This window comes from Pongo abelii, chromosome 2 (assembly GCF_028885655.2).
Source record: "Pongo abelii isolate AG06213 chromosome 2, NHGRI_mPonAbe1-v2.0_pri, whole genome shotgun sequence".
Taxonomy (NCBI): domain Eukaryota; kingdom Metazoa; phylum Chordata; class Mammalia; order Primates; family Hominidae; genus Pongo; species Pongo abelii.
The window spans coordinates 103,190,009-103,209,812 of NC_085928.1; the positions used below are offsets into that span (position 1 = coordinate 103,190,009).

Below are 19,804 nucleotides of genomic sequence, written 5' to 3' on the forward strand. Positions count from 1 at the left end.
TGCAACTCTCCACAATGCTTTACTGGCTTGTGTCTGCACTGGCAGGTTTTGCTTTCCTTTTTCCATTAAAAAGTGGGCTAGCATGTAGGAGTGCAGCCTGTCCCCCGCTCCCACCACCATTGCAGATGGAGCCTTGGTGGGCACAGAGCCAGCCAGCCCCATCCTTGTCAGTGCCCCACCCTTGCCCTAACACTGTGCAGAGAATAGCAGATCCTCCCCTATCCTGAGTGACCACTTCTGCTTGCAGGACACAGAGGAGGCACCCAGACCTTCAGTGTCCCAACGCTGAGCCATCACCACCTCCACCATGACTGTGCAAAAGTTGCCAGTAGGGGCCCCAGCTCTGCCCAGCCATGTTGCCTCTGCCACCTTGGTCAATGCCTGCAGGGAGGCAGGTACCCTGGCACTGGCACCTGCTAGCACTCTGCCACAGGTGACTCTGCCACAGCTGCTGCACCCACTGCTGCTGGCACATGTGAACAGGGATAGATCCAGCTGTCACTGCACTATGAAACACTTTGGCTTACACCACCCAGCCAAAGTGGAATGGCCAGCAGTCTGGGAGCATCTCGGCCTACCCAGTACAGTGGATTTCTAACTTTAAGGAGCCAGAGAACAAAGCTGGGGCCCAATACAAGTCCCCAGGTTGTGTTAGAGTGCACAGTCCAGGAGTTGAGAGCTGAGCACTGTCCCCTAAAATGTTCCAGAAATGAATCCAGCTGGCTGAATCCACCTTATACCACAATCAAACATTCAAGGTCATCAAACAGGATAAAAGGGGGAAAAAAACCCATCCAAAGGACAGCAACCTCAAAGACTGAAGAGTGACAAGCCCACGAAGGTGAAAAAGAACCAGCACAAGGACCCTGGCAACTCAAAAAGCCTTCTTTCCTCCAAATGACTGCATCACCTCTCCAGCAAGTGTTCTGAACTGGGCTCAGAGGGCTGAAATGACAGAAATAGAATTCAGAATATGGATAGGAATGATGTTCATTGAGCTACAGGAGTACGCTGAAAGCTAATCCAAGGAAGCTAAAAATCATGATAAAACAATGCAGGAGCTGACAGACAAAATAGTTAGTATAGAAAAGAATGTAACTGACCTGACAGAGCTGAAAAACACTCTACAGGAATTTCAGAATGCAATTGCAAGTATTAACAGCAGAATAGACCAAGTTCGGGAAAGAATCTCAGAGCTTGAAGACTGGCCTTCTGAAATATGACAGTCAGACGAGAACAGAGAAAAAAGAATGAAAATGAATGAACAAAACCTCCGAGGAATATGGGATTATGTAAAGAGCCCAAATCTACAACTCACTGGTGTCCTTAAAATAGACGGGGAGAATGGAACCAACTTAGAAAACATATTTCAGGATATCATCCATGAAGACTTCCCCAACCTAGCTAGAAAGGCCAACATTCAAATTCAGGAAATGCAGAGAACCCCAGTAAAATGCTTCACAAGAAGATCATCTCCAAGACACATATTCATCAGATTCTCCAAGGTCAAAATGAAAGAAAAAATGTTAAAGGCATTTAGAGAGAAGGATCAGGTCCCCTACAAAGGGAAACCCATGAGACTAAAAGTGGACCTCTCCGCAGAAACAAGCAAGAAGAGACTGGGGGCCAATATTCAACGTTCTTAAAGAAAAGAAATTCCAATAAATAATTTCATATCCAGCCAAACTAAGCTTCATAAGCAAAGGAGAAATAAGATCCTTTTCAGACAACCAAATGCTGAGGGAATTTGTTACCACCAGACCTGCCTTACAAGAGCTCCTGAAGGAAGCACTAAATATGCAAAGAAAAGACCAATACCAGCCATGACAAAAACACACAAGTACACAGACCAGTGACATTATAAAGCAACTACACAAACAAGTCTGCAAAATAACCAGCTAACATCATAATAGGATCAAATCCACACATACCAATACTAACTTTGAATATAAATGGACATAATTGTTAAAAGGCATACAGTGGCAAGCTGGATAAAGAACCAAGACCCATTCGTATGCTGTCTTCAAAGAGACCCATCTCATATGCTGTGACACAGATAGGCTCAAAATAAAGGGATGGAGAAAAATCTACCCAGCAAATGGAAAACAGAAAAATAGTAGGGGTTGCAATCCTGATTTCAAACAAAACAGATTTCAAACCAACAAAGATTACAAAAGAGAAAGAAGGGTATTACATAATGTTGAAGAGTTCAACAAGACCTAACTCTCTTAAGTATATATGCACCCAACACAGGAGCACCTAGATTCATAAAGCAAGTTCTTAGAGATCTTCAAAGAGACTTAAGACTCCTACACAATAATAGACAGAGACTTCAACACCACACTGACAGTATTAGACAGATCATCAAGACAGAAAATTAACAAAGATATTTAGGACCTAACTCAGCACTAGATCAAATGGACCTGATACACATCTACAGAACTCTCCACTCAAAAGCAACAGAACATACATTTGTCTCATTGCCACATGGCACACAATCTAAAATTGACCACATAATTGGGACACAAAACACTCCTCAGCAAAATCACTGAAATCATACTCTCTCAGATCACAGCACAATCAAATTAGAAATCAAGACTAAGAAATTCACTCAAAACCATAAAATTACATGGAAATGGAATAACTTGCTCCTGAATAACTTCTGGGTAAATAATGAAATTAAGGCAGAAATCAACAAGTTCTTTGAAACTAATTAGAATAAAGATACAGCATACCAGAATCTCTGGGACACAGGTAAGGCATTGTTAAGAGGGAAATTTATAGCACTGAATGCCCAAATCAAAAAGTTAGAAAGATCTCAATTTAACAGCCTAACATCACAACTAAAAGAACTAGAGAACTAAGAGCAAACCAATTCCTAAACTAGCAGATGACATGAAATAACCAAAATCAGAATTGAACCAAAGGAAATTGAGACACAAAAAACCATTCAAAAGATCAATGAATCCAGGATGATTTTTTGAAAAAAATTAATAGATAGACTGCTAGCTAGACTAATAAAGAAGAAAAAAGAGAATATTCTAATAAATACAATCAGAAATGAAAAGGGGGATATTCCCTTTGACCCCACAGAAATACAAATAACCATCAGAGAATATTATGAACATCTTTATGCACATAAACTAAAGAATCTAGAGGAAATAAATAAATTCATGGACACAAACACTCTCCCAAGAGTGAACCAAGAAGAAATGGAATCCCCAAACAGACCAATAATAAACTGTGAACTTGAGTCAGTAACAGCCTACCAACCAAAAAAAAAAAAAAAAAAAAAAAAGAGCCCAGGACCAGACAGATTCACAGACAAATTGTACCACATGCACAAAGAAATGAGGCCAGTGGCTGGGCGCAGTGGCTTACACCTGTAATCCCAGCACTTCGGGAGGCCGAGGCAGGTCAGGAGATGGAGACCAGCCTGGCCAACATGGTGAAACCCCATCTCTACTAAAAATACAAAAATTAGCCAGGCGTGGTGGCATACGCCTCTAGTCCCAGCTACTCAGGAGGCTGAGGCAGAAGGATTGCTTGAACCCAGGAGGCGCAGGTTGCAGTGAGCCAAGATCGCGCCACTCTACTCCATCCTAGGTGACAGAGTGAGACTCTGTCTCTAAATAAATAAATAAGAAATAGGCTTTATCTTTGGGGTACAAGATACCATCCTGTACCGGCCAGAATGGCTATGATTAAAATGTCAAAAAATAACAGATGCTGGCAAGGTTGCAGAGAAAAATGAATGCTTATATACTGTTGATGGTAGTGTAAATTAGTTCAACCACTGTGGAAAGCAGTGTGGCAATTTCTCAAAGACGTAAAAACAGAACTACCATTTGACCCAGCAATCCCAATACTTCATATAGACCCAAAGGAATATAAATTGTTCTACCATAAAGACACATGCTTGCATAAGTTCATTGCAGCACTGTTCACAATAGCAAAGATGTGGAATCAAGCTAAATGCCTATCAATGGTAGACTGGATAAAGAAAATGTGGTACATATATACCGTGGAATACTATGCAGCCATAAAAAGGAATGAGATCATGTCTTTTGCAGAAACATGGATGAAGCTGGAGACCATTATCCTTAGCAAACTAACACAGCAACAGAAAACCAAATACCACATGTTCTCACCTGTAAGTGGGAGCTACATGATGAGAATGCATGGACACATACAGGGGAACAAAACACACCGAGGCCTATCGGAGGGTAGAGGGTAGGAGGATGGAGAGGATCAGGAAAAATAACTAATGGGTACTAGGCTTAATACCTAGGTGATGAAATAATCTATACAACAAACCTCCATGACACAAATTTACCTATATAACAAACCTGCACATGTACCCCTGAACTTAAAATAAAATTAAAAAACAAACAAAAAAACCCAGCCAGGCACGGTGGCTCATGCCTGTAATCCCAGCACTTTGGGAGGCCGAGGCAGGCAGATCACGAGGTGAGGAGATCAAGACCATCCTGGCTAACATGGTGAAACCCCGACTCTACTAAAAATACAAAAAATTAGCCAGGTATGGTGGTGGGCACCTGCAGTCCCAGCTACTTGGGAGGCTGAGGCAGGAGAATGGTGTGAACCCGGGAGGCAAAGCTTGCAGTGAGCCAAGATCGTGCTACTGCACTCCAGCCTGGGCGACAGAGCAAGACTCTGTCTCAAAAAAAAAAAAGTGGTAAATATATAAGATGGAACATTATTCAGTCTTTGAAAGGAATGAAATTCTGACCCATGCTAAAACATGGATGAGCCTTGAAGACATTATGCTGAGCGAAATAAGCTACTCACAAAAGGACAAATACTGTGATTACACTTACATGAGGTACCTAGAGTAGTCAAATTCATAGAGACAGAAAGTAGAATAGAATGGTGGGTGCCAGCGGATAGGGGAGGGGAGAATGGGGAGTTATTTTTAATGATTACAATATTTCAGTTTTGTAACATGAAAAGAGTTTTGGAGATGGACAGAGTTCTGGTGATGGTTGTACAATGATGTGAATGTACTTAATGTCACTGAACCCTACACTCAGAAAATGGTTAAGATGGTCAATTTTGTGTTATGTGTATTTTATCACAATTAAAAATATAAAGTTTTTAAAAAGTCAGCTGAACTTTTTAAATGCTGGTTGCAGCTAAACTTTTTTAAAGCCTATATTTCTACTCAAACACAAGTCCTAGTGATGATACCAAATGGAACTTACTTGTATGCCAGAGCTCCAGCAAAGTGCTTCTGGATATATGTGTCCATCACAGGTCGAAAGTGAAAATACTTGATGTCTCGGAGCAGGTTGATGATGAACACCTGGGAGATATGGAGAGTAAGCCATCAGGGTTCACTGGAGGCCTCAGATCTATCCCCAGCAGGAAACAGAGTCTTCCTTCTCCAAATAATGGCAAATTGTCAGTGCTTTCCTCTAGCATTCCCCCATGGGTAGTGAATGTAAGATTTCCATTCTGTGTCTATATTTCTGTCTTGTCTTTTCTCTAACACCCCAGCCTCCTAATTCAGACCTGGGCTCATCAGTCTCTTCCTGTATTTACTCTGAGCCTCTCCCTTCACAATAATGCTGGGTGGTACAATACAGATCAGGGAAAGGCAAAACAATATGCGTGTAGATGGCATAAACAATAAGGTATCCCCAAAAACGTGGAAAAGAGAGGAAAAAAAGCTTGTCCTCTGAGTTAAATCAGCCTATGAAACGCTGTATCCTTCAGAAATGGGGCTGGTGGACAGGAAATTAAGAAGAAGAAGAGCCGGAGGGGCAAACTATGAAAATACTCATTGCAACTCTCACCTCTGCTCCCCATCTATGAGAGTATCTGGCTCTTCTTGAATGTATGGCTCTCTGTGAGACTGGATATATTACGCAAAATGCACTAAACATTCAAATCACTGTCCATTTTCATTAACCAACCTTCTGAGACTCTAGTTCTGAAACAACTGCATAGATTCTGGACCTGCACAGGTCTCTAGAGACCAGCCTGGGTAAGTCTCTGCTTTTCATGATGGTTATATCCTACTTTGTAAGCAAAAAAATGGGCCATCTGATTTCTTGTATTACTCTCTGGGTTTCTGACCTCATGGAGGTCACTATTTCACGGGCCAGGCATACTGCAATAGTGATGAGATGGAAGATCCAGAAACTATAAAGCCAAGGTCTGGACTTGATTGTGTTGGATTCTTCAAGTTTGATCTGCCTGGTTGGTTGCTTGGTCTTCCTTGGGTGACACTCCTTAGTCCCTTTTCTATTGGAAACATCTATATCTTGTGCTGACTCTAATAAATTGCTTCCCTTAAATTTTCTGAAATATATGACAGGAATAATTAATAAAAGTAAAGAGTCAGGAAGTTGACTTACCAGAGACTGAAAAACCAACAGGCCGTACTTCTCTGTATTATCATCCAAAATCACAAAGAGTGTATCTAAGATGTCCTGCAGAAACTGAAACAACATAAAAAGCAGAGGGCTCAGGTCTCAGGACCTTACGCGCACAAACTTCCATAAACCAATGAATTTAACTTCCGATAAAAAAGTGAAAGATCTCTTAGGATCTCAAAATACCACTTAAAAATCATCTAGTACCCTGACCCTCCACCCAGCTAAGTGATAACTAGGTGCACTTGAGGTGTTGGCTTATAGCCCAAAGGGCCCCAAGAAAGACTTAGAGAGGCTCTTCCTGTTGGGTGAGTGATACATTTCTAAGGAAAGGGCAATGACCTAAAAACCATAGAACACCTATGCAGAATAGCAATTTTGATATAAAAACAATCTAAGTGATACTGATACCAAATTTATTTTGAGAAAAAGAGCTTACTGGTATCCCCAAAAGTTCAGTAGTCTCTTGCTCTCTACTGTGGCCTAACAATATAGAGTATATTTGGATAAGGATGTGGCAAGTTAGGCTTTACCTACAGACACTATTTTTTGGTCTAAGAATTAGTATTACAGGAGAAGGGAGAATGCAGTCAATGAGGGCTGTCAATGGGGGTAAAAAATGTGGCAGTATTTTTGTTGTTGTCTGAGCATGTGCCTATTTCTGAGATGCAAAAACAAAGGAAGAGAATAATAAATATTGATGGACACTTGCAGCCTTCAAAAATCAAGTCTATCCTTCCTCCATTTTAAAAGATACAATGTTTACAATTCATTTCTGAAAAATATGACATAGAAGGTGTAGATAGGGGTAATAATGATGGGTCAAGACTGGCCATGGGTTAATGGTCTTTGAGGCTGGGTCAGAGATACATCTAAGGTTCTTTATACTATTCTGTATACTTTCGCATATGCTTGAAATCTTCCAATAAGAAGTAAAAAATATTTCAAAATGCTAGCACATTCTCTTTACATTCTTTTCTAGCTAACTGGAGACAAATTATTGATGCTAAAACTAGATATGCTGGTAGGATGTTCTCTTCTCAGGAATATAAAAGCTCACCCTTGAAAAGGCAACAGACTTCTTAATACCTCGTTTACTGGTTGATGTTTTCAATATTCTTAGAAGGAAAATATGAGTATGAATTTATCTTAAGTTTCAAAACTAGCATTAGATTGCTTTGAAGAGTTTAAAAATTTTTATGATAATCTGATCACATAATTAAAACAAAATTCATACATCAACTTCATGAAAGTACACAGTGGTACACAGACTTTAAAACTGTTCCTGACTTGGAAACACTGTGTTGTGTATTATTGAATTAATGGAGCTGTGAAAGCAAAGTTAGATGGTGCATTTGTGCTAATTCATTTGACACTTGTGATGGCAAAGCTAAGAATGTTCATTATGGACAGGATGCCTTCTCCAGATTTAATCTCTAGCCTACATTCCATTACTCTTGCTGATAACCAAAAATACTTCCATTTTCCTCAGTAGAATTCAGTCCACTGTGTAGGATTCACCTGATGGTCTTTCACCACCAGGAAGTGCCTGGGGTTTTTATTGAGCTAAGGGGAAACACTCTGCCCAGAAAAGCCCTATGAAGGCAACTGGGGACTGGCAGTGTTGATGTCAGCATGCTAAAGCCATTAGATAGGAAATGTCACAAAGGTACTTGGAGAAGGCAGTTAACGCAGGGGTAAGGAAGGAAGGTATTATGGACTCCAAGTGAGAGACTAGACAAAATCAGCAGGTACAAGTTAATGAGCAGTATTTAGAGTTCTTAAAATCAGGAGAGTAGAGCCAGAAAGATATCAGGCTTAAATATAGTTTTTAGAAGTTAATAAACTGATATGCTATATACCTTTTTAAAAAAGGAGCTAAGAAAAAAATCCCAAAGTATGATTCCTTGAGTATGACCCCTAAAGCAAAGGCAACAAAAACAAAAACTGATACAGAAAACAGACAACTCATGGATTGGGAGAAAATATTTCTAAATCATGTATCTCTGATAAGGAACTAATATCCAGAATGTATAAGGAACTCAAACAACTCACTAGCAAGAAAACAACGCAATCAAAAAGGTGGGAAAAAGGACCTAAGTAGACATTTCTCAAAAGAAGATACACAAATGGCCAACAGATATATGAAAAAATGCTCATCATCACTAATCTTCAGGGAAATGCAAATTGAAACCACAATGAGATGTCACCTCATCCCAGTTGGGAGAGCTATTACCAAAAGATAAAACATAACAAGTGTTGGTGAGGATGTGGAGAAAAAGGAATTCTTATGCACTATTGATGGAAATGTAAATTAATACAGCCATTATGGAAAACAGTATAGAAGTTTCTCAGAAAACTAAAAATAGTATTACCATATAAGCCAGCAATCCCACTAGTGGGTATATGTCCAAATAAATTGAAATCAGTACGCTGAAGATGTCTTGGACATCTTCAGAACATGGGAGAGGTCTGCACTTCCATGTTCACTGCAAAATTGTTAATAGCTAAGATATGGAAACAATCTAGGTGTTGGTCAGCAGATGAATGGATTAAGAAAATGTGGTATATGTTAAAAAAGCCAGTAGCTTTTCTCTACACCAACAACGTTCAAGCTGAGAGCCAAATCAAGAATGCAATTGCGTTTACAGTAGCCATACACAAAAAATACCTAGGAATACATCTAACCAAAGTGGTGAAAGACTTCTACAAGCATAACTACAGAATACTGCTGAAAGAGGATGGGCAGTGGCTCAGGCCTGTAATCCCAGCACTTTGGGAGGCCAAGATGGGAGGATCACTTTAGGTCAGGAGTTCAAGACCAGCCTGACTAACATGGTGAAACCTTGTCTCTACTAAAAATACAAAAAAAATTAGCCAGGCATGGTGGCACATGCCTGTAATCCCAGCTACTTAGGAGACTGAGGCAGGAGAATCACTTGAATCTGGGAGGCAGAAGTTGCAGTGAGTACAATTGTACTCCAGCCTGGGCGACAGAGGAAGACTCCATCTCAAATAAATAAATAGATAGATAGATAGATAGATAGATAGATAGAAAGAAAGAAAGAATACTGCTGAAAGAAATAATAAATGACACAAACAAATGGAAAAACATTCCGTGCTCATGGGTTGGAAGAATCGATATTGTTAAAATGGCCATACTGCCCAAAGCAATCTACAGATTCAACACTATTCCTATCAAATTACCAACATAATTTTTCCCAGAATTAGAAGAAACTATTCTAAAATTAATACAGAACTGAAAAAGAGCTCAAACAGCCAAAGCAATCCTTGGCAAAAAGAACAAAGCTGCAGGCATCACATCAGCCCATTTCAAACCATACTACAAGGCTACAGTACCAAAAATGCATCATACTGGTACAAAAACAGACACACAGACCAATGGAACACAACAGAGAGCCTCAAAATAAAATAGCCTACCTACAGCCATCTGATCTTTGACAAAATCAACAAAAATAACAATAGGGACAGGACTCCATACTCAATAAATGGTGCTAGCAGCAAAAGAAATATCAGTGGAGTAAACAGACAACCCTCAGAGTGTGAGAAAATATTTGCAAACCATGCATGCAACAAAGGATTAGTATCCAGAATCTACAAGGAGCTCAAACAAATCAGCAAAAGACCACAAATAATCCCATCAAAAAGTGGACAAAGGACATGAATAGACATTTCTCAAAAGAAGATATACAAACAGCCAACAAATGTATGAAAAAATGTTAACCATCATTAATCATCAGGGAAATGCAAATTAAAACCACAATGAGATACCACCTTACTCCTGCAAGAATGGCCATAATTGAAATGTTCTCACTCATAGGTGGGAATTGAACAATGAGAACACATGGACACAGGAAGGGGAACATCACACTCTGGGGACTGTTGTGGGGTGGGGGGAGGGGGGAGGGATAGCATTAGGAGATATACCTAATGCTAAATGACGAGTTAATGGGTGCAGCACACCAGCATGGCACATGTATACATATGTAACTAACCTGCACATTGTGCATATGTACCCTAAAACTTAAAGTATAATAATAATAAAATAAAATTAAATTAAAAAAAAGATAGAAAAAAAAAGAAAAGTCAAAAAACAACAGAAGTGGGTGTGGATGTGGTGAAAAGGGAACACTTTTATACTGCTGGTGGGAATGTAAATTAGTACAACCACTATGGAAAACAGTGTGGTGATTCCTTAAAGAACTAAAAGTAGATCTACCATTCAATCCAGCAATCCCACTACTAGGAATCTACCCAAAGGAAAAGAAGCCATTATATGAAAAAGACACACGCACATGCATATTTATGGCAGCACAATTCGCATCTGCAAGGATATGGTACCAACCATTAGGAAGGTAATGAGGGATAAAAGACAACATATTGGGTACAGTGTACACTGTTTGGGTGATAGGTGCACCAAAACCTCAGAATTCACAAATAAAGAACTCATCCATGTAACCAAAAACCACCTGTATCTCAATAACTATTGAAATAAAAAAAAAAAAACATAAAAAAGAGAGTGTAACAATTGGCAAAAAATGAATGGTGCTGAGATAGCTGGCTAGAAGCAGTTAAGGTGAGGTAAGAACATTCTTCCTCAGGCAGTATATTTACATTGTGTGGAAATCAACAATTTCCTTCCCACTGACATGCTGCAGCTAGTACATAATTCATGCTGAAGAATGAAACTGGACCCCTACTTTCACTATGAACAAAAATGAACTCAAGACGGATTCAAGATTTAAGTGTAAGATCTCAAACTATAAGAATCCTAGAAGAAAACCTTTTAGGAAACACCATTCTGGACATTGGCCTTAGGAAATCATTTATCACTAAGTCCTCAAAAGCAACTGCAACAAAAACAATTGACAAATGGGACTTTAATTAAACTACAGAGTTTCTGCCTAGCAAAAGAAACTATCAACAGAGTAAACAGACAACCTACAGCATGGGAGAAAATATTGCAAACTATGCATCTGACAAACGACTAATATCCAGAATATATAAGGAACTCAAACAACTCAACAAGCAAAAAAAAATTCCATTAAAAAGTGAACAGAAGACGTGAACAGACACTTCTCAAAAGAAGACATACAATAAAGTGGCCAATAAACATATAAAAATGCTGATTATCACTAATCATCAGAGAAATGCAAATCAAAACCACAATGAGATACTATCTCACAACAGTCAGAGTGACTATTAAAATGTCAAAAAGCCTGGGCGTGGTGGCTCACTTCTGTAATCCCAGCACTTTGGGAGGCTGAGGCAGGCGGATCACTTGAGGTCAGGAGTTGGAGACCAGCCTGGCCAACATGGCAAAACCGTGTCTCTACTAAAAATATTAAAATTAGCCAGGCATGGTGGCACATGCCTGTAATACCAGCTACTTGGGAGGCTGACGTAGGAGAATCACTTGAACCCAGGAGGCGGAGGTTGCAGTGAGCCAAGATCACGCCACTGCATTCCAGCCTGAGCAACAGGGTAAGACTCCATCTCAAAAAAAAAAAAAAAAAAAAGTCAAAAAATAACAGATGCTGGCGAAGCTGCAGAGAAAAGGGAACTCTTATACCTTGTTGGTGGGAATGTAAATTAGTTTAGCTCCTGTGGGAAGCAGTTTGGAGATTTATAAAAAAACTTAGAACTACCATTTGACCCAGCAATCTTATTACTGTGAGTATATCCAAAAGAAAAAAAATCATTCTACCAAAAAGACCCATGCACTCAAATGTTCATCACAGTATTATTCACAATAACATAAGACATGGAATCAATCTAGGTGCCCATCAACAGTGAACTGGATAAAGAAAATGTGGTACATAGGTCGGGCACGGTGGCTCATGCCTGTAATCCCAGCACTTTGGGAGGCCAAGGCGGGTCGATCACGAGGTCAAGGGATCGAGACCATCCTGGCCAACATGGTAAAATCTCGTCTCTACTAAAAATACAAAAATTTGCTGGGTGTGGTGGCACGCGCCTGTAGTCCTAGCTACTCTGGAGCCTGAGGCAGGAGAATCGCTTGAACTGGGGAGGCAGAGGTTGCAGTGAGCTGAGATCGCGCCACTGCACTCCAGCCTGGCGACAGAGTGAGACCCTGTCTCAAAAAAACAAAACAAAACAACAACAACAAAAAAAGACAATTTGGTACATGTACACCATGGAATACCATGCAGATAAAAAAGAAGAAAATCATGTCCTTTGCAGCAACATGGATGCAGCTGGAGCTCATTATTCTACAGAAACTAGCAAGAACAGAAAAACCAAATACTGCATGTTCTCACTTGTAACTGGGAGCTAAACATTAGGTACTCGTGGACATAAAAATGGTAACAGTAGACACCGGGGACTACTAGAGTGGGGAGGGAGAGGGACGAGGGTTGAAAAACTGCTGGGTACTATGCTTATTACCTCAGTGATCAGATCATTAGTATCTCAAACCTCAGCATCATGTAATATATCCATGTAACAAACCTGCACATGTACCCACTAAACCTAAAATAAAAGCTGAAATTATAAAATAAAAAAAGAAAACATGGCATATAAACACAATGGAATGCTATTCAGCCTTAAAATGGGAGAGATCCTGTCGTTTGAGACAACATGGATACAACCGGAGGACATTAAGCTAAGTGAAATAAGTCAGGCCCAGAAAGACCACACGATCACACTTATATGCGGAATACAAAAAATTGAACACATAGAAGTAGAACGTGCAATGAGGAATACCAGAGGCTGAGGGAAGGTTGTGGTCATTCTGCAATCACTCTACTTTGTGAACATACATTCTGCACTGTTGAAACATCATATTGTATCCCATACAGATAAACAATTATTATTTGTCAGTTAAAAATAAAATAAAAAATAATAGCATTCCAAAAGAGGAAATGGAAGCTAACAACAACAACAACAACAACAACAACAAAAATCTGATGAAACAGTCTCAGAGGGTTATTGGCAAAAATCATGACAAACTAAGGTCTTCCGCCCAGATTCTTCCTCATGCAGTATGTTTAAATTATATGGAAGACATACCTTAACAATTTCCTCCCCACTGACATGTCGCAGCCGCCCTAGTACATCCATGATCCGGTCAGGGAAGGCCTTCCACTTCAGCAGAGCTAGGAGGTCCACTAGAAAGCAAGTCCAAAAGATGATGAACCCTTGAACCCTGGATATTCTTTTTTTTTTTTTTTTTTAAGACGGAGTCTCACTCTGTTGCCCAGGCTGGAGTGCGATTGTATGATCTCAGCTCACTGCAACCTCCGCCTCCCAAATTCAAGTGATTCTCCTGCCTCAGCCTCCTGAGTAGCTGGGATTATAGGCATGCGCCATCATGTCCGGGTAATTTTCGTATTTTTAGTAGAGATGGTGTTTCGCCATGTTGGCCAGGCTGGTCTTGAACTCCTGACCTCAAGTGATCTGTCCACCTCGGCCTCCCAAAGTGCTGGGATTACAGGCATGAGCCACCGCACACGGCCAAACCCTAGATATTCTAAGGTCAAGCAAGGCCCAGACTCTCCCAGTCAAGGACAGGTGGAATCTAGAGGAACAGAACTAGCTGCAAGCATCACCACAGACTGAGTCTAAGGCCAAAGACTCATCTATAAACTCTGGATGTACTGTGGAGCTACTAAAACCATGGAAAACCTTGTAGGCTGCTATTGCTGAGTGATTCCTTCAACTTCAAATGAAAAGAAGCCCATTATTATGACATCAAGAAGGAATAATTTCTCTCTCCCTTCACATGCACTAGTAATGTGGAGTGAACAATGGAGGAGGGTGGAGGGCACCACCCTGCAGGCATTATCACCTACCATTCTGGGTGAGTTTGGTAGAGGAGAGCTGAGTGGAGATGAAGAACGACTCTTTGGTGCTGCGCTGGAAGATGAGGCTAGAAGGAATATTAGGGCAGCCATTGTAGTCCTCTTTGCAGCAGGGCAGGCCCAGGTACAGAGCATGGTTATTAAACGTGCTATTCTCATCACACTGTAGGCAAAAATGGAGAAAAAAATGTCCCCTGAGCCATGCAACATGCAAAAACCAGGTCCTAGGAATTTCTGGGCTGATATTTGCTCTCATCTTCCTAAGGCTGAACGTTGGGCCTCAGGTCCTCTTGGAAGAGTACTTTCTGTTCAGAAACTCCCTAGAACAGCTCATGTGCCTTTTAAACAGAATATGGTGGGGCATGTGGTTGCCACCTGATGTGCAAGTAACCTTGGGTGGCAGCTATGCTATGACAGTTGACAGTACCATGATCTCAAATAGCAGGTCTAAAAATGTACTAAACAAGACCACAATGGCAATGAGGGGTTGGTAATGGATTTCCATCCAGTGAAGTGAGAAGTAGAAAACAAAGAACCTGTTGGCGTTACTTGTGGGAGGAAGGCCACTGCACTTAGAAGACAAGCCTGCCCACAGATGTCCCACTGTCACCCACCAGTGCACTTCCCTGGGTCTTCTGGCCTGCCCAGTGAAAACCACCTAACTGAGAACCACGTGTGAGAGTGGCCTCAGGGCAGGTGAGGGGTGGGGATGAAAGGCAGCTAGGCTTCATACCTTGTACACATAAAGCTCGTGAATATCATCTGAGAGGGTGGTGCCATCGTCACGCATCAGGGGTGAGAATGCAAAGCCAAAGAGTTTCTTTTCCCCTTTGTCCTTTGCTGTAATCAGAGCCAAGTATTAGTTGTTTTTTGCCTTCCACTCTGCTTCCTCATGGAAATTCTCCTCGTGCTTATCACCTATGCTCTTTTGTTCCTCACCTCTTTCATTAACTAGGTGGCAGCCTGACTGCAGGAATGATGAGAAATGTACTGAAATGAGTTTCCATTCATATTCAAGGCATATAGGCTACCTAGACCCAAAAAGAAACTAAATTGCTGGTCTTGATGAACTAGGGTCTCTTTAATAAGCAGTTTAATAATGGTACAAAGGAATACTCAAAGGAGAATGACAATGGATAATAATTTCAGACATTAGGTCAGACACCAGGAAGGGCCAACATGAGACTTTGTGGTTTTGAATCACTGCTTTTACAGTCCCAAGAACAGCCTCTGGTGACATCCCATCTCTGAGTATCTGTTTATTCCTAACTCTTCATTTTCTTGCCCAAATAATAAGAATCCACTTAATTCTGTTCCAGAGATGAGAGAGTTATATTTATATTCTCAAGGGAATGTGGGGGTGAAGTCTAACTCACTGGAACAATGTCTGAACTCAAAGCGCAGGTGGGAGCCCCGGAACCGGTCAATGGGGATAGGCAATTTGATAATTTCTCCCCAGCGAGGACTATTACTGTGGTAGAGGACAAAGGAGTGGTAGGAACTCCTATTTGGCTCTCCTGAACCCAAGCTGATGCAATCCTGGAAGAAAGAAACAAAATAAGATGTCATCTTCCTGGTAGGAATGTCTGGATTTCTGTGTCACTAGGACACTTTTCTTTCTCTTGTCTAAAGGTCTCATTTTTGCTCTAAGCAAAATCTATGAGATAAGAAAATGCATTTGATTTAAATTCAATGCTTTTGGAAGCAGTTACATAGATGGTATATGAAATCAGCAGTCACAATGCTCCTTGTTTTCTTTGGGGTGAAAGTAACCACAAGTACTCCTCAAAAACAGAGAGAAGCAGGGTGGTGCATCTAAATCACCAAGGTAGGCTCTTCATCCTCACTAAGAAGAGAAACAACAAGCTGCATGAGAAAAGTCAACTCTATGTAACATTTTACCAGATCAGAAAAAAAATTAAATTACAAAGTGGAGAGAGCCTGTTTTCTAATTGTCCTCAGTCCTACATTGGACTGGCATTTTAGGTCACCCCTAGCTGACTTTCTTTAGATATAAACAAGTTAGGCCAGATTTAACTTAACCCATCTCGCAAATATTGCCATAAAGATGCAGTCTCAGTACTGCCCATGCCCTTGTCTGGACAACAGGAAGCTTTGGGCCACATAATCCAGAGTAGGTCCCTGTCTACACAGGGTGATGTGATCAGCTGACCATTCTCCTGCCACTGGCATGCTCCATGCAAACAGTGAACAGGCTTAGGTTTTTGAGTTAAGTTTTTAAAATGACACACAAATCGTTGTTTCTACTACTATTTCAACATTCTCCTCTATTTCTGTCTTGATTTGGGAAATGATTTTGACTAATTTTACCCTTTTCCTCTGTCAAATGGGAATGATCATTTCTGTTCTATCTCACAGGGCTGCTGCCAACACACAGAAGCAAGGTTTATACAACACCGATTTGTCTTCTACAAAGCGGGCTGCAAATGATGCCTTGTTATTCACCGCAGACTTTACCATGACTAGAGTGAAGAAAAAACTCACATGCAACAGAAAAACAGCACTGAAGTCTTCACTTTCAGTGAAGAATAACAGAGGACACTTGTACTACATTGGCTTTAATATTCCACGGCCTGAGTCTGCTGTTCTTTGTCCTATAACTTGGTACCAGGAAGTGATTGTCTAAGTTCCACCCTTGACCAAACTGTAAATATAACTTTCTGTATTAGCTCAAGGAATAAAAAGGCAGAATGGGACCTAATAACAGTTACCAAAAGTAGGCAGCTCTATGCTAGGTGGAATGACAGGAGAGGCAACATGTAGGACAGAACTAGAGGGAATAGATCTAAAATGGAGCAAGAGGGATTCAGGTCAGACACTAGGATAAATTTCTGCAATGGCTGTACAATACTGGAAGTCATTATCAAAGCACACTTTAGGGTTTTCTTCAAGAAAGAAAAAGGCAGAGAAAAAGGCTGATGGGGTGATTTTAATCCTGCTTGAAGAGAATGGGCCTCTGGATAAAGTCCACGGAGAATTATTATAGGATTATCCTCCAACCCAAATGACTGACTGGCAAGCCTTACCTTCAAGATTTCTCCATCTGCATAAAGCACATACATAGTCACTTCAATATTCTTTTGTACACTCTTTCCTCCTCTCTCGAAATCCCCCTTCTCCAGGGTTAGGTACAAGTCATTGCGGATATCACCTGCGGGGAAAGAAATGCCACGTCCTTATGACTCCAGAAGCCATACTGCCCCACTTTCACAGAGAACTAGGCTAGCATTTGGATCTTCTGGGGCTTGGGTGGGTGCTCAGGGCATTCCAAACTTGGTTAATAATGATGGACATTCTACCAGTAACAGTGCAGCAGCACCCAGGTTGGTTAGTCATGTGTTCTCTAAGTCTGAATTCTAAAGATGTTTACCACACCTTGTCAAGGGTGGGGAATCTTTCAGATTGTAGATGCTCAGACTGCTCAGTCTTTCTCCCCTCCAGGAGAATGGCTGTAATCTAAGCCTCCCAAAGAGGGAAGATTCTAGAATCAACAGGAATAACATTTTAACATGCCTATGTCTTAACCACTAATCCCTCTTCTTTTCCCTCAAGAAGCGTTTCCCTTTTATAGATTTATACTTTTTATATGCTTTCTTTTTGTAATCCCCGTCCCTTCTGAGTCTGACTAGAGGATATATTACTTTTTCTTCCTCCCGGAAGCTTTGTTCCAAATCTCATTCCCTGCTGGAGTGACAGGTAGAGGTCACTGGACTATCTGTCGCTTTTTCTTCTTTTTGTTTGCAAGTGCACTGGGAGATCACTTTCCAGAAGCATAGGTATTAAGGCTATGAGACAACAAACTGTTGTGCTTTTTTGCTTCCCTGTGCTCTGACTCCAGCCCAATTTGCCCAACTCTGTTGTTCAAGACTGGGGAGGAGAAGCTCAAACTTCAAGTCTAAAATGACCTAAGTTACATCTTCCTTTTTAGGGTGATGAGTTGAGGGGGAGATAGCATTGCCTGTTCATGTATAAGAGTGTATTTAGGCTGCTCTAAGTTCCGAAACCTTTAACATGACCAGTTTTATTCACATGAACTAAAGAAGGGCTTTCGACTTAAAAAAAAAAAATAGTAAAAGCTGTGGGGGCAACAAACTTCATAGGGAGAAAATGGCAAAGGAAAATGGGTAAGACCAAAGTGAAGATGTGTTAGCAGCCTGAAGAAACCAATGAGAGGTAATGAAACAACTGGCAAAACATGCCAATTCAGAAACCAGGTAATTTTTTCTACTTCAGTTCTTAGAAAAACTGGTACATTTAAATATGCTATCACCTAGAATCATAATGATTGAAGCAGGATTTGTTTTTGGTTAGCAAGTGGGCTTTCTGGTTTGGTCAGAGATAAATGACAATGCTCTCTTTTTTGCACTGACTACCTCTAATAATGGAAGCATCTGAGTTTCTCTCACGCATGAAACAGGAATAGACCAGGACTGGCACATATTTGAGGATTTCAGGGTCTTCGTGACTAGTCCTTCCATTATTCAGGTCATTTTCCTATCCCAGGTATGCAATCTTGCAATCATGGTTATTTGGTTGCATAATGAAGGTTCTCAAAATACTGTGGCTAAAGTGGGGAAGAAAAGTTCATGACAAGCAATTAACTATTCCTCAAGGGCCCTAAGAACTTTCCCTAATGTGTGAAACCATCTTCTTTCCTAAACAAGCAACCTTGAGGTTACCATGAAGGAAGAAGAAAATGTGTTTTGAAAATCATACCAAAATGCCACTGTTGCATATGTAGGATATCCTGGAGGACCACATCTGCACAGACCCTTGGATTGGGAAGTGCCTCTGCTTTGAATTCTGATGAGTCTGGAATCTTAATACGCTTCCTTTGGACATTGCTGCTTGGGTCCTCCTGGTACACTATTTAGAGCACTCAGGTGTAAAGGGTAGGTTTGGGTGGGAAAGACAGGTAGAATGAGAAAGGAAGCTCAAATTCATCAGTCTGCTACTGTCAGGACAAAGGCTGAATAAAGTCAGTCCTGAAAGTAAAATCCAAACTTAACACAACTTTACTATGGCTTATTGCTATTTTTCTTCATTTTAACTTTCTCCTTTAAAGTCAGGTTATTGCTATTATAGTGGGATAAATCATAGTTATACCTGGAATTTTTAACAATTGAAACAGGCTTCTTATAAAAGTCTTTTAATTGCACATTAGTTTTCCTATGGAATTTAAGTAATACTTAAATTTGTAGACTGATTTAGCACAAAGTGAATAGTCTAGATTTTTTTTATTTATTCTAAAATTTTAATTTTTATCCTTTTCTGAGTCAAATAGTCTAGAAAATTTTAATGCTTAATCTAAAGAATAGGTGCTTCATTTAAATATTACCCTGGTTTGAACTCTCTGGAAGTTATTCTGAAAATAATCTATGAGGCTTTTAAAAGCAGTTATCTGTTCGCTACCAGTAATATTATTCTAGGTTATACAAACATTTTTAGTTTCTGTGGCTCTATACACAGGTTAATCAATAAACATGTCCTTCAAATCAAACATTTTCAAACTTTTCCTAGTTATATATTATATAGAAT

General features: G+C 40.3%; 1 protein-coding gene across 11 annotated transcripts in view; it reads right to left on the reverse strand.

The window, feature by feature from the left end:
• Positions 1-19,804, reverse strand: part of DOCK3 (dedicator of cytokinesis 3) — a 735,525-nt gene that overhangs the window by 150,696 nt on the left and 565,025 nt on the right. For all 11 annotated transcript variants that reach the window (XR_008523281.1, XR_008523280.2, XM_024244830.2 and 8 more), the window contains 7 exons: positions 17,293-17,417; positions 15,622-15,784; positions 14,979-15,085; positions 14,237-14,408; positions 13,455-13,552; positions 6,384-6,467; positions 5,226-5,326 (listed from right to left, as the gene is read on the reverse strand). Coding sequence is in view for 9 of the 11 variants with exons in the window: in XM_024244830.2 (XP_024100598.1) it covers positions 5,226-5,326; positions 6,384-6,467; positions 13,455-13,552; positions 14,237-14,408; positions 14,979-15,085; positions 15,622-15,784; positions 17,293-17,417 (850 nt within the window). In the remaining 2 variants the exon portion in view is untranslated. The remainder of the gene's footprint in view (positions 1-5,225; positions 5,327-6,383; positions 6,468-13,454; positions 13,553-14,236; positions 14,409-14,978; positions 15,086-15,621; positions 15,785-17,292; positions 17,418-19,804) is intronic.